This window comes from Vipera ursinii (assembly GCF_947247035.1).
Source record: "Vipera ursinii genome assembly, chromosome: 3".
Classification (NCBI taxonomy): domain Eukaryota; kingdom Metazoa; phylum Chordata; class Lepidosauria; order Squamata; family Viperidae; genus Vipera; species Vipera ursinii.
This window is the reverse complement of record NC_139516.1, coordinates 106,435,277-106,449,235: the sequence shown is the minus strand read 5'-3', so window position 1 is coordinate 106,449,235 and position 13,959 is coordinate 106,435,277. Positions and strand designations below refer to the sequence as shown.

The 13,959-nt window shown below is 40.1% G+C and overlaps 1 protein-coding gene across 3 annotated transcripts in view; it reads right to left on the bottom strand.

Moving 5' to 3' along the window:
* The window catches only part of NCF2 (neutrophil cytosolic factor 2), a 518,710-nt gene extending 509,627 nt beyond the window's left edge, over positions 1-9,083 (bottom strand). Inside the window, exons 1-4 of one of the 3 annotated variants that reach the window (XR_014492066.1) lie at positions 8,803-9,083; positions 3,907-3,989; positions 1,381-1,489; positions 11-145 (exon numbers count right to left, since the gene is read on the bottom strand). Coding sequence is in view for 2 of the 3 variants with exons in the window: in XM_083359090.1 (XP_083215216.1) it covers positions 11-145; positions 1,381-1,489; positions 3,907-3,989; positions 8,803-8,976 (501 nt within the window). In the remaining variant the exon portion in view is untranslated. The remainder of the gene's footprint in view (positions 1-10; positions 146-1,380; positions 1,490-3,906; positions 3,990-8,802) is intronic. The other 2 variants (XM_083359090.1, XM_083359091.1) reach the window with 2 other exon arrangements.
* Between the last annotated feature and the right edge of the window lie 4,876 nt (positions 9,084-13,959).

Sequence of the window (13,959 nt, the reverse complement as noted above, 5' to 3'; positions counted from 1 at the left end):
ATTTTCTTACCAAGATGGATTCCATAGCCTTATCTATCTTGTTGTGCCTGGAGCCCATCCTCTGTTTTATTGCTCTTGTCAAATGCTCCTCAGCTTTTTTCCAGTCTTCCAGCTTAGCGTAGGCAAGAGCAGTATTGTATAACAGCTGCAAGTAAAGAGTATGGATGTCAAAAATATGCCTAAACTTAGAAATCTTGTGGATTTTGAGTACCAGGATAAGGTAAGCCTTTCCCAACCTGATGCCTTCCACAGGCACTGGATTACAGGGCAGGCCTTGAATTCTGGGAATTTTAGTCCAATACCAAATGAAGGAAAACTGAACTGCATTGTTCTTCCAATCTTGTTTAAATAAATGTTCTTCTATTCATCTCTGCCCCAATGTGCAGTCCTTCTTGTTAGATTCTTTCAGATCTTTCCCACGGCTCTTCTCTTTCTAGGCATTTTTCTCCCTCCATCTTTCTGAAAGGCACTTGATATCATTTATCTGGATGATAGATTTTGTAAGCTGACCAGAGTCACCAATGTGTGAGTTGGGAGGCTATATAAATTTGTTTAATAAATAAAATAAATAATAAATAGATAGTGCAGATCTGCAGCAAACAGGCCTGCTTCCAAACCCCGCCAAACTCAATGCTGATTGTGGGTTCAGCTTTAGCTTACCTACTTCAGAGAACTGTTGTAAGAACAAATTTTACTTTTCTAGCATATGGCATCCTCAGAGATCATGCAATCACTGATATACAAATATAATTTTAAATGAAGCATCAAGTATCAGCACTTACCAGTTGCAACAGTAAGAGCAAATGGGGCAATTTTATATGTCACTTTGAGTTCCCTGGAAGTATCAATTAGAGCTGGAAGAGACCTTGGAGGTCTTCTATGATGAACGTCAAATACGAAAAGGAACCATAAATACAGTAAGGATTGAAATGTGCAGTTAAAGCATATTGGATGTTTGCAGAAAGTCCAGTTATACCTCTTTGGAAATGTTCTCTGCCCCCTGATTTTTAGGCTTTTTTTAAAATGATCTTGGCATGCTGAAAAGCAAATTGTGAACTAGTGGTTGCCTCTCTACCAGGCTGCTTCTGCCCTTCTTCCACTTCCTTCTGATACTAAAAACATGCTTAGACAGAAGGAGATAGTGGGTGGTTTCCAGTTTTCCTTGGAAGTTTGACTCCAGCTCAAGAAAAAAAGAAACCTGAGGTAAAATTCTGGAGGGGGTGAAATGGCAGTCCTGAGATAAGACCCCACTCATTCCTTACTATTTTACTATATATCGAATGGATACCATTTTAGGGTTACTCTGAAAGAGTAACCTTGAATTTAAATGTCAGTGTTCAACCTCTTGCTAGTGGGCTGTGATTTCTAATAAAGACTTACCTCACAAGCAAGCAACTTAAACTGCAGACCTAGAATCTTGTAATCTATAAGGTCATTCCCCCGTAGTTGAGCCAAGGCCTCTTCTAAGTGAGAAATAGCTAATTCATAACTGAAAGCCAAAAAAAGGAATGGTTAATGTGTGATTGTGGAACAAGGGAAATGTGAAAATGCCAGCTTTCCTCAAGCTGATGTCCTCTGGGTAGACATGTTGGCCGGGAATTACAGGCATAATAAACTAAAGTATCTAAGGATAGGGAAAGACCAAGAGCTGGACTGGCAGTCCTATCAGCCCCAAAAGTCCAACTGGGAAATAAATTTCACAGAAAGACTAAAAACTATTTTTTATTGAGATTGGCTATAATAACATAACATTACACATCTGATTGTGCTGTACTTCTACTTACAGTTAAGTGAATTAGGGAGTTATATCCCTGAGTCACTTTCAAATGCTATCTCATTCTGGATTTTAAAAATGATTCAGACTCTTTTGCAGGGCAATGGATCCTGCATATTTCTATCCAGATTATCTTCCTTACTCCTTACAAGTCCCCAGATGAGCCTCCATTTATTCACAAGACTCTACAGAACATTGATTTCTCCTAATAGCATCCCAACATTGATTCCTTTTTATTAGCAAGCTTCTCAGATTAAAAGGAGAAGTGCTGTGTATTTTCAAAAAGATAATTTTAGAGGATGGGGGCTTGTGGTTTATCAATGTTATTTTAAAAAACAGCAACTAAATCTGCATGCTGCTGGATACTAAATGCTACTAAATTTGATCAAAGAAGCTTTATTATTTGGGTTCAATATTACCCTGTTTACAGGGCATGGATTTATATTGTTTTACACTGGTGTAAGTGTGTGTGTGTGTACACACACAAACACACACACACACCAGCTGCCTGCAATTAGTACAGGTTCGCATCCCACCAGGCTCAAGGTTGACTCAGCCTTCCATCCTTCCGAGGTAGGTAAAATGAGAACCCAGATTGTTGGGGGCAATAAGCTGACTTTGCAAAAATGCCGCTTGGGCCCCCCCGAAAGCCCTTATAAGCAGGTATATACATAGAATGAAGGCTATTGCTAAGCACATTGATTTGTGCTTAGATTGTAAGCCGCCCTGAGTCTTCGGAGAAGGGCGGGATATAAATGGGATTAATATATATATATAGGGACGCAGTGGGTCAGTGGGTTAGGATGCTGAGCTTGTGGATCAGATGGTCGGCAGTTTGGCAGGTCGAATCCCGAGTGCCTGTTACTCATCCCAGCTTCTGCCAACCTAGCAGTTCAAAAGCACGTAAAAATGCAAGTAGAAAAATAGGGACCACTACGGTGGGAAGGTAACAGCGTTCCGTGCGCTTTTGGCATCTAGTCATGCTGGCCACATACACACACACACACACACACACAATTACACCACTGTAAAACAATACAAATTCATGGCTGGTAAATATGGTCATAGACTTGTAATGAACTGATTAGAGAACAGATTCTATTTGAGTATCTCTGTTTTGGGGGTTGTAACAGGCATCTTTAAGGACAAACCAAGGCCTTACCCAATTTTTTTCCCCTGCCAGAGGAAAAATAGCATCTTTCAGGGATCTATCCTGTAGCCCTTGAGCTTGCCTGCTGCTTTCACTCACAAAAGGTGGAAGCTGGTCATCAAGGGTGACCAGAGATTCATCTGTCTGTGTGGCTGGTTTGGGAGGAAATTGCTGACTTTGTATTTTCTCTCAGGAAACAAAATATATTCAGCTGATCCTGCTCAAGCCACCCACAGAAAGCAGCAACATTACTAGAACTATTTGCAGGAAGGGGTTACAGCTAGACCTCATGGAAATAAGGATCTTTATCCTCCTGGGCATCTGTGAGAAAACAAATATTGGATGAAGATGGGCCTGGGTTAGAACCAGCAGGATTTTTAAATGATCTTATTTTTAAAAACAACACATTTTTACTTCCCACAAATATGAAGGTAAGTTGGATGTGTCTAAGCCAGATTTCAACTTCCAGAATTCTCCAACCAGCGTGCAGTTGAAGTCCACACATCTCAAGCTGCCCAGGTTGAGAAACTCATGTCTAATTAATATCTATCAATGTATCTGCTGATTGGATTTATTGTAACTAAATTAATAAACAAATGCATTTCTTCTTCTTTGTATCTTTGTTACTATCTCTTGCATCCTTCCCTTGTGAATTTCTAGGTCCTCCAATTGTTAAATCTTGAACTTTTCATGTGTAATTTTTTCACTAATGGCATATGACTAAGAGCCATGTGATTACCACTGCTGTTATTATAATTAGGGACAGAAGGGGAAATTCCATTGTCTACTTTTCTTTTTACTGGTACATAATTTTAAAACCTCTTTTCATTTTTAAAAATGAAAACTAAAATGAACTAAAAATGAATTTGTATGCCCAAGTCACACAAAGGTTGGCCAAGCAGGAAATGGCAGAACTGGTTACTGTAACAAATCAGTGTAGTAACCCATTATTTCTGGAAGATATTATAATGTTCTAGCTCACTTTTCCATTTGGTAAGCCACAATTCCTCGCTGAAAATAGGCCACCGCTAAGTGCTTGTCATGGTTTGTGCTTCTTCTAAAGGCCTGGAGGAAACAGACATAATACATAGACATTATTGTGGTCATGTAAGTGCATCCATAACATCTACTACAGGGATCCCCAACCCCCAGGCCATGGGGCACTATCAGGCCGTAAGCTGTTCAAAACTGGACCATCTGAAGTGGCTCGTGTATGTGCATCCCCCCTGTGTGAGCAGTAGGCAAGTGTGTGTCCATGTGCTCCATTTGAGTGAGCAGCAGGAGTACAAGGCTGCCATTCCTTGCAAATGGAGCTACGCTCACCACTTGCACTAAACTATCCCCTCTCCCCTCCACCCCATACTGAACAGGTGAACAGACCTGGTCCACAAACCCAGAAAGGTTGGGAAACTCTGATCTACTATATGTTTAGCTTATGATTCCTGGATTGCAAGTTTATGATCAACATACAATATCTATGAGTCTTGCCATATATTTAGTTCAGGACTGTGCCACACAATGTATAAATTCATCATTTTGAATCCTCTTAGACTTGGTTGCCTAACAAAGATTCACCTAAGCCAGTTTTTTTTTAAAGGAAGAAATACCTATATCTGGATAAATAGGTGATACCTACAGATATAGTAGCTTGCTTGAAACAATTAGACAAAGAATCCTCTGTTTAGAAAGCGGTTTCATTTGAGTCAGTTTTGGTGATTTTACTTCCCCTTGAGAGGTGATCTGCTGCAATTGCTGCTTCAGTGAGGACTAAAGACACTGCCGTATATCAATGGCGTATCTGAAGCCACGGCGTGGATATTATCTCTCTATAACTTCAGTATTGCCCATAAACCTGACCAAGCCCTGTGTGCCAGGGTAATGCGTCCAAAGGACCCACTCCCCAATGAGCAAAGATCCTCAGTGATATACAGGGTGAGATGTGAGGATTGTCATTGTAACTATGTAGGGGAGACAGCAAAATGGATGAGAACTAGGATGCTTGAGTGTGAGCTTGCCATCAGACGGCAAGAACAACAGGTGTAGGCGCACATGGCCAGTCATAACCATATTTTGACTTGATGGGGGCTGAGGCCATTGCCCAGGACAGCACCAAGGGTGGCCAACTGTTCAAGGATGCTTGGTTTTTGGACAAGTTACAATCAACCGCCATATAGATCTGCTCCCTGCCCATCAGGCACTGAGGAACTGGGAAGATGAACGCAAGCAACACAAGCACTTATGGAGGGTGCCTTCAAGGCAGCACCAGGACCCCTTGGCTGCACGGTGCCAGTGCATCGCAACTGGTAAAAAGGGGGGGAGGAAAAACCCCTAAGACACCTAGCATGGAGGCATGTGTGACGACAGGAGGGCCGATCACGGCACCTCACAATCCGCCCTTAACAACATGCACTCAGACACATTCGCACTTTACAAGAAGGGCACAATGAATTCAACCTGAGAACACATGGATGAGAGTGAGTGCGGGGCAGCTCAGGACAATATGGGCAGCTGAGGTGAACAGACCTGTGACTCGCTTTATGAGCAGAAAGCAAAAAACACCAGCAATATAAACATGTTCCCTCATCTCCGCCAATTTTACTCTGACAACATTGGCAATTGGCCAACAAAAGCTAAGTATATTAAACTGTTTAGTTTTGACGTTATCCTGGTGTTTGAGTATTCTTTTCTAGCATTAACATGCCTGGTGCAGGGCTACCCAAGACGGAAAGGTCATAGTAGAGAGTTCTGACAAAACGTGATCCACTGGAGAAGGAAATGGCAACCCACTCCAGTATCTTTGCCATGAAAACCCTATGGACAGTACCAAAAGGCAAAACGATATGACGCTGGAAGATGAGCCCCTCAGGTCGGAAGGCGTCCAATATGCTACTGGGGAAGAGCAGAGGGCTAGTACTAGTAGCGCCAGAAAGAATGAAGCGACTGGGCCAAAGCCGAAAGGTCGCTCAGCTATGGATGTGTCTGGTGGTGAAAGGAAAGTACGATGCTCTAAAGATTTTTTCTCCATAGGAACCTGGAATGTAAGATTCATGAATCAAGGAAAGCTGGACGTGGTCAAACAAGAGATGACAAGACTGAACATCGACATCTTATGTATCAGTGAACTAAAATGGACAGGAATGGGTGAATTTAATTCAGATGACCATCAGGTATACTACTGCGGGCAAGAATCCCTCAGAAGAAATGGAGTAGCCTTCATAGTCAATAAAAGAGTAGGAAAAGCAATACTGGGATATAATCCTCAAAATGACAGAATGATCTCAGTTCGAATCCAAGGCAAACCAAGGCAGACGATGCAGTAAAAGTGCTACACTCAATTTGCCAGCAAATTTGGAAAACTCAACAGTGGTCACAGGATTGGAAAAGATCAGTTTACATTCCAATTCCAAAGAAAGGCAGTGCCAAAGAATGTTCAAACTATCGCACCATTGCACTCATTTCTCATGCTAGTAAAGTTATGCTTAAAATCCTACAAGCTAGACTCCAGCAGTATGTGGATCGAGAACTACCAGAAGTACAGGCAGAATTTCGAAGAGGCAGAGGAACTAGAGATCAAATTGCCAACATACGCTGGATCATGGAGAAAGCTAGAGAGTTCCAGAAAAACTTTTACTTCTGCTTCATTGACTATGCTAAAGCATTTGATTGTGTGGATCACAACAAACTGTGGCAAGTTCTTAAAGAGATGGGTGTACCAGACCATCTTATTTGTCTCTTGAGAAACCTATATGTGGGCCAAAAAGCAACAGTGAGAACTGGACACGGAACCACTGATTGGTTCAAAATTGGGAAAGGAGTCTGGCAAGGCTGTATACTGTCACCCTGCCTATTTAACCTATATGCAGAGCACATCATGAGAAAGGCAGGGCTAGTTGAATCAAAAGTTGGAATTAAGATTTTCAGGAGAAATATCAACAACCTAAGATATGCGGGTGAAGAAGGAGAGTGCAAACGTTGGGTTGAAACTTAACATTAAGTAAACCAAGATCGTGGCATCTGGCCCTCTCAGTTCCTGGCAAATAGATGGGGAAGAAATGGAGATAGTGACAGATTTTATTTTCCTTGGCTGCAAGATCACTGCAGATGGGGACTGTAGCCAAGAAATTAAAAGATGCTTGCTCCTTGGGAGGAAAGCCATGGCAAATCTAGACAGCACACTAAAAAGCAGAGACATCACCCTGTCAACAAAAGTGTGTATAGTCAAGGCTATGGTCTTTCCAGTTGCAATGTATGGCAGTGAAAGTTGGACCATAAAAAAGGCTGAGCGCCAAAGAATTGAAGCCTTTGAACTATGGTGCTGGAGAAGACTCCTGCGAGTCCTTTGGACTGCAAGGCAATCAAACCGGTCAGTTCTAAAGCTAAAACTCAAATACTTTGGCCACCTAATGAGAAGGAAGGACTCACTGGAGAAGAGCCTAATGCTGGGAAAGATTGAAGGCAATAGAAGAAAGGGACAACAGATAATGAGGTGGCTGGATGGAGTCACTGAAGCAGTAGGTATGAGCTTAAATGGACTCCAGAAGATAGTAGAGGATAGGAAGGCCTGGAGGAGCATTGTCCATAGGGTTGCGAGTCAGACATGACTTCGCAGCTAACAACAACAATATATATATATTGTTGTATATATATATATATGTATGTATGTATGTACTGTATATATATATATATATTTGTTTTCTGAGGTTTTCGCGGGTGCCTGTATGTGGATCCTTGGTTTTTCGGGTTTTTCCCCGCGTAGAACTAAAGGTGTAGGCGCAACGTTTCGACGAAATCCCATCCGCCACCAGCCCATCCACTCAAAACACACCCCCACCCAATCAGAACACCCCCACCATTCAAAACACACTCCCATCCAATCAGAACACACATAATCCCCACCCAATCAGCACACTTCCACTCACAGAACACACCCCCTCTGGCAGTTTAAAAAAGAAAAACAAACAGCCACATACTTCTCCCAGAAGAAGGAAGCAGAAACCACTAGCCTGATGATGACGGATGGGATTTCGTCGAAACGTTGCGCCTACACCTTTAGTTCTACGCGGGGAAAAACCCGAAAAACCAAGGATCCATATATATATATATATATATATATATAATATATATATATATATATATATATATATATAAACTGGGGTTTTATTTGTTCAGGGACGGATATAATTTTTTAAATTGTTTTTAACTTTTGTATTTTTGTTTTTAATCACCCTGTAAACCGCCCTGAGTCCTTCGGGAAAGGGCGGTATATAAATATAATAAAATTATATATATATATATATATATATATATATATATATATATATATATATATATATATATATATATATGTGTGTGTAAATTACTAACAAAGAATTAAAGGGATTTAGTAATTTACACAAATATATGAATTGTCCGGTGTGACTACTGCCTGTTCGATAGCCTTCAAGATAGGCTGAAAACAGGAAATAAAGATTTGCCCCATGTTTGGGGCCTAGCAAGGTAATCTAAATAGTTAACATTTGAAACATATATATATATATATATATATATATATATATATATATATATATATATATATATATATATATATATATATATATATATATAAATGTGTGTGTGTGTGTGTGTGTGTGTATGTGTATATGTATATATATATATATATATTTGCCTGGAGCTATCAAATAATGGGAAAAAAGGACTGACAGACACCTGGCAGTTCTTAATATTTGGCTGCCAAATTATTATTTTACGAGTATGGTTAATTTTTTTAAAGCGATCAGTTATGCAACCTGTATCAGAAGTTGGTATTTTTATCTGATAGGTGATCATGAATGCTTTGTTCAGCCACTGCCAATGACAATTTTAAAATCCAGCCACTCACCTTTTGTGCCTCTTCCAAATTCTTCATGATCAGGTGGATGCAGCCAATGTTAAAGTAGATTTTGGAAGAAGGATTCTGAACAGACATGAAGGCTTCAAGGGCTGCCACCCAGTCCTTGCGATCAGCAGCCAATACACCTTCGCTCCAAAGCCGGGTGGTCTCTACAAGTGACATGGTAAAACCAAAATCCTTAGGTGATTCAGGAACAGCCTTGGGTTTATCTCGCTTCTCTCCTTCACTCCTAACTTGTTCAGTCTTTTTCTGATTCAACCAGAACAGCCTCTTTGCTTCCAGTTTTGGTATTTTTTCAGAAAGCTTTGCATGTCGCAAACATATCAGGCAGGAAGTGTCTTCAGTCCTCACTGAAGCAGCAACTGCAGCAGACCAGCTCTCAGGGGGAAGTAAAATCACCGAAACTGACTCAAATGATACCACTTTCTAAACAGAGGATTCTTTGTAAAATTGTTTCAAGCAAGCTACTATATCTGTAGGTAACACCTATTTATCCAGATATAGGTATTTCTTCCTTTTAAAAAAACTGGCTTAGTAGGAAATTGTTCATCTTCTGGGTAATATTAAATCTGTGATTGTTGATTTTGAAAATGTATGGAAAAGACATTTTAAAAATTGCCTATTGGAAAATACTGTCAAGATTAGAAAGATGCATTGACTGACCAACTATTTCTTAATTCTGCCCAAGTTGTTTATCTGTTTTAATAATTAAAGTAAAAAGGTCCATTCATTTGTGATTCTAGGCTGGGGACAGTGCTCATCTCCATTTCTTAGCCAAGGGAGCTAGCATTGTCCAAAGACACTTCCGTGGTCATGTGGCCAGCATGACTATACATCAAGGAGCATGGAACTCTGTTACCTTCCCACCAAAGTGGTATCTACTTCCATTTGCATGCTTTTGAACTGCTAATTGGGCAGGAGCTGGAGCAAGTAATGGGAGCTCACCCCGGTGCTTGAGTCTTGAACTGCTGACCTTCTGGTTGACAAGCTATCTTAACTGCTAGGCCACCACACACCCCTATTTTAATAATTACCTCTAGCAAATAGAATTCCTTAATTGTTATTGGTTTTCATCTGGAAGTTTAAGGACCATAAGTGGCTTCCTCTGATCCTTAGAACTGATCCCATCCTAACTCTCTTTTGTAATGGGTGGATGGGTGTCATTGTGTAGTGGGTTCTGGAGAGCAGGAAGGACGCCGAGATGATGAGTACAGCATAGCAGCTCTTTATTAGGTGAAGGGACTGTACTGGGGAATAGGGGCTACCTGTGCTCTTTATATACCTGGCCAGCACCTGGCCAGGTACTCAACCAACCAATCGGTTTGAACCTCTGTTTCCCGCCGAAATGCTTCCCGCCAAAACAGTTACAGTTCAACGCCTCCTGGTGGTGACTCTTATACACAGCTTTAGGTGTTGCAATAAAGCTTAATACATAACAGATGTATTTCTTTTTAAAGAAGAAGAAAAACTGAGTCAAGGGTGGAAAATGGAAAATGATAAAATTATGTGGGGAAAGTGTGATTCCTCCATAACAGAATAGGTTTAAAAGTAGACTATGGGTCTGATAAGATGAAAAAAAGTATAGCTCTGTCATGGATAGGCTATAGAAATATTGCCATTTGAGCAATCTGGTTAGACATACTGCATACTGCATTTATTCTATTCTTTATCTGGAAAGGCTCCAAGTATTGTTGAGGCTTACTCAACTGTAAGAATGACTTACAGATCAATTAAAGATGAAATAGTCCTTCCGTTTAGAGTTATACAAACAGACAAATGGGGACAATTACATTTACACACACACACTGTTCTTACATTCAGAAAACTCTTACACCGTAATGAGTATTTGGGTAGAAAGAGTTTAGGGAGAGTTCTCTAGAGGGTGGAAGGATTACATCAAATAAGAAGCAACTGGAAACAGCTTTGTTAACATCTATTGCCAATGATATGCTGGAATATTAATGGTTGATGTGGAACAAGTATTGTCCCAGCCCCATGATGTGTTGGATTTATTATTTCCATCATGCCAAAAAGTATCTTGTCTGAGCACTTCCTAGTTCTTCTTCTAACTAGAACCATTTGCTGTTCAGCTCCAGCAAGAAAAAGCATTAAGAGCAGGGATGTACCATTGAAGGCCCCACTTATTCAATATTTGGCTACTGTTTTTTCTAGGAATACTATTATGTGTTGTCAGTTTGGAGCAAATTGTTCTGTAAACCTTCTATTTAGTGAACAGATGGCAATGCTTTCTGAACAGGTGTCAGCCCCACTAAGTACACTAGTCCTGGAAGGCTGGAAGGCTAAATCAATTCTGCTGGAAGGCTAACACTAATTTTATTGATGTTGGCTATAATAATAAAAACTTGCAAATTTTGTTCCTCCTCCTCCTTACTACAGATAGAGTTCAACTTTCAACCATTCATTTGTGACCTTTCAAAATTACAACAGCACTGAATAACGTTATTTATGACTGGTTCTCACACTTGCAATTTTTGCAGCAGCCCCATGGTCCATCATCAAAATTTGTGCTCTTGGCAACAAGCGTATATTTATGATGGTTGCAGCATCCCAGGGTCATTTGATCATCGTTTGCAACTTTTCCAACCCGCTTCTGACAAGAAAAGTCAGTGAGGGAAGCCAGATTCACTTAATGAACATATAATAACTGCAGTAATTCATGTAACAACCATGGGGGAAAAAGGCTATAAAATTTGGCATGGCTAATTTATCAAGTGCTTTGCTTAGCAATGGAAATTCTGGCCCCAGTTGTGGTCATAAGGCAAGGACTATCTGTGGATCAAATGAATTAGGGAGGCATTTGCCTGATTCACTCCAGAATGTTTTCTCTTTTTTGGATTTTAACAATGTTTCAGGCCCCTAGGCCATGATTCGTGCCTATCTCTATCAAGATCATCTTCCTTACTCTTACCAACAGGCAATATGATGAGCTCTGAGGCCACAATATTTAGTTTGTAGGGTGTGCCTATGTTTGTGCAAGTGTGAATGAGAAAAAAAAACTTTCTATGTGCAAATTGAAGAGAAGGAAGTTGATAGCATTCCCACTGTAGCAGGAAATAACTAGGATTTAATTTTGTAAATGGAACCAAATTTCCATTTTGCAGTGAGATAGATTAACAGATAAGTATCCACAAATGTCCACTACGTTTCAGCCAAAAGAAAACTAAAATCTATAGCTTCCCACTTCTCTGGGAAAGAACAAACTTTTCTAACTTAAAGGTGTTTCATTTGGAAATTAAGCCACTTTCTCAGAGTCTATCTAGATTGCATATACATTAAGTCTTTAGTAGGTTTAGACTGATAAACCACCTAGTCTTTTCATTTTGTAGGTAATAATTTATGGCTTCAGACAAAAAATATCCTTCAGACATTAATCAGAATAATAAAGGAACTCAGTCACCATGCAATGGAAAAAATTATTTCCACCCCAGATAACTGGATCCCTGTCACCTTTTCACTAACTTAGGCTACCCATAGTGACTTCCATACTTATTACAGTTCCTGTAGTTCTGCATACCTCACCTACTTTCAAATTATGTTTGTATCACAGTTTTCATCTAAGAAGTACAAGGTGTGTTCCCTTCTTTTTTTGCCTCAAAACAAATAAGTGAGATAAGGTAAGTCAGATCAGTGAGCTTATATCAGAGAATGAATTTGAACCTAATCTGCATCATGTTGTCTCTTAAATTACCTCACCTCATTAATCCTTAAACAACGCTTTCAAGCAGGCCAGTATTGCCATCCTAGAGAGTTCACAGCAAATCTGAATTTGGGTGATGGGCTTCTCTACTTAAATTCATTGCCTCTATTCTATGCCATATTTATACAACTTGTGGTTTTGACAGCAAGAATTGAAATATGAACTAAGTGCAGAAGTAAACTCGTTCAACTTCAAGCAATCCTTTCTCATAAAGCAGGGGTCTTCAAACTTGGCCCTTTTATGACCAGCGTGCCTGGCTGAGGAATTCTGGGAGTTGAAGTCTACAAGTCATAAAAGGGCCAAGTTTGAAGACCCCTGTCATAAACCAATAACCTTTTTTCTCTTTTCTTCCTTCATTGATTGCTTCTACAAGCAGCACAAACCCTGCCTGACTGAAGCCAACTAAGTGACACATTTCTTTTCCCAAAACACTGTGCCACTGAAAAGAAGGAAATCTGTCACTGAATTGTCAAAGGAGGTTTCATGTCAAATCTATATAGCTAGATGAAGCTAACTGAAACCTGTACATAGTTAGGACTTTGTCTTTTCTGTGCAGCAAACTTTCTGACATTTTAATTGCATAAACTTCCAACACATTTAAGAAATAGTGGGTTGCCTCCCTTTATAGTACGGTTGCAAATCAGAGAAGGAAATCTTGTGACTAGATAATATTGCCACACTATTTGAAAACATTAAGGCCATGCTAGTATTCAGATAACAAGAGACTAAGGGCAAATACTGTCATGACCTTCATGGAATAGAAATGCCGAACATCTAGTTCTTCACATATTAAAATGCTACAAAATAGCCATGCATATAGTCCTCAACTTATGACCATAAACAAGCCTAAATTTTTCATTGCTAACCAAGAAAGTTAAGTGAGTTTTGCTTTGATTTTTGCCACAGTTAGAATAGAATAGAGCTGGAAGGGTCCTTGGAGGTCTTCTAGTCCAACCCCCTGCTCAAGCAGGAGAACCTATACCATCTCAGACAGGTGATTATCTAATCTCTTAAAAATTTCCAGTGATGGAGCGCCCACTATTTCTGGGGGTAAGCTGTTCCACTGGTTGATTGACCTCACTGTTGGGAAGTTTCTCCTTAATTCCAGATTGCTTCTTTCCTTGACCAATTTCCAACCACTGTTTCTTGTCCTTCCCTCTGGGGCTCTGGTGAACAACCTGACCCCCTCTGCCTTGTGGCAACCCCTCAGATACTGGAATACTGCTATCATGTCTCCCCTATTTCTTCTTTTCTTTAGACTAGCCAGATCCAAGTCCCGCAACCGTTCTTCATATGTTTTAGCCTCCAGGCCTTTGATCAACTTAGTTGCTCTTCTCTGAATTATTTCCAAACTCTCAACATCTTTTTTGTGATCTGGTGACCAAAATTGGCTTCAGTATTCCAGGTGTGATCTTACAAGGGCTTTG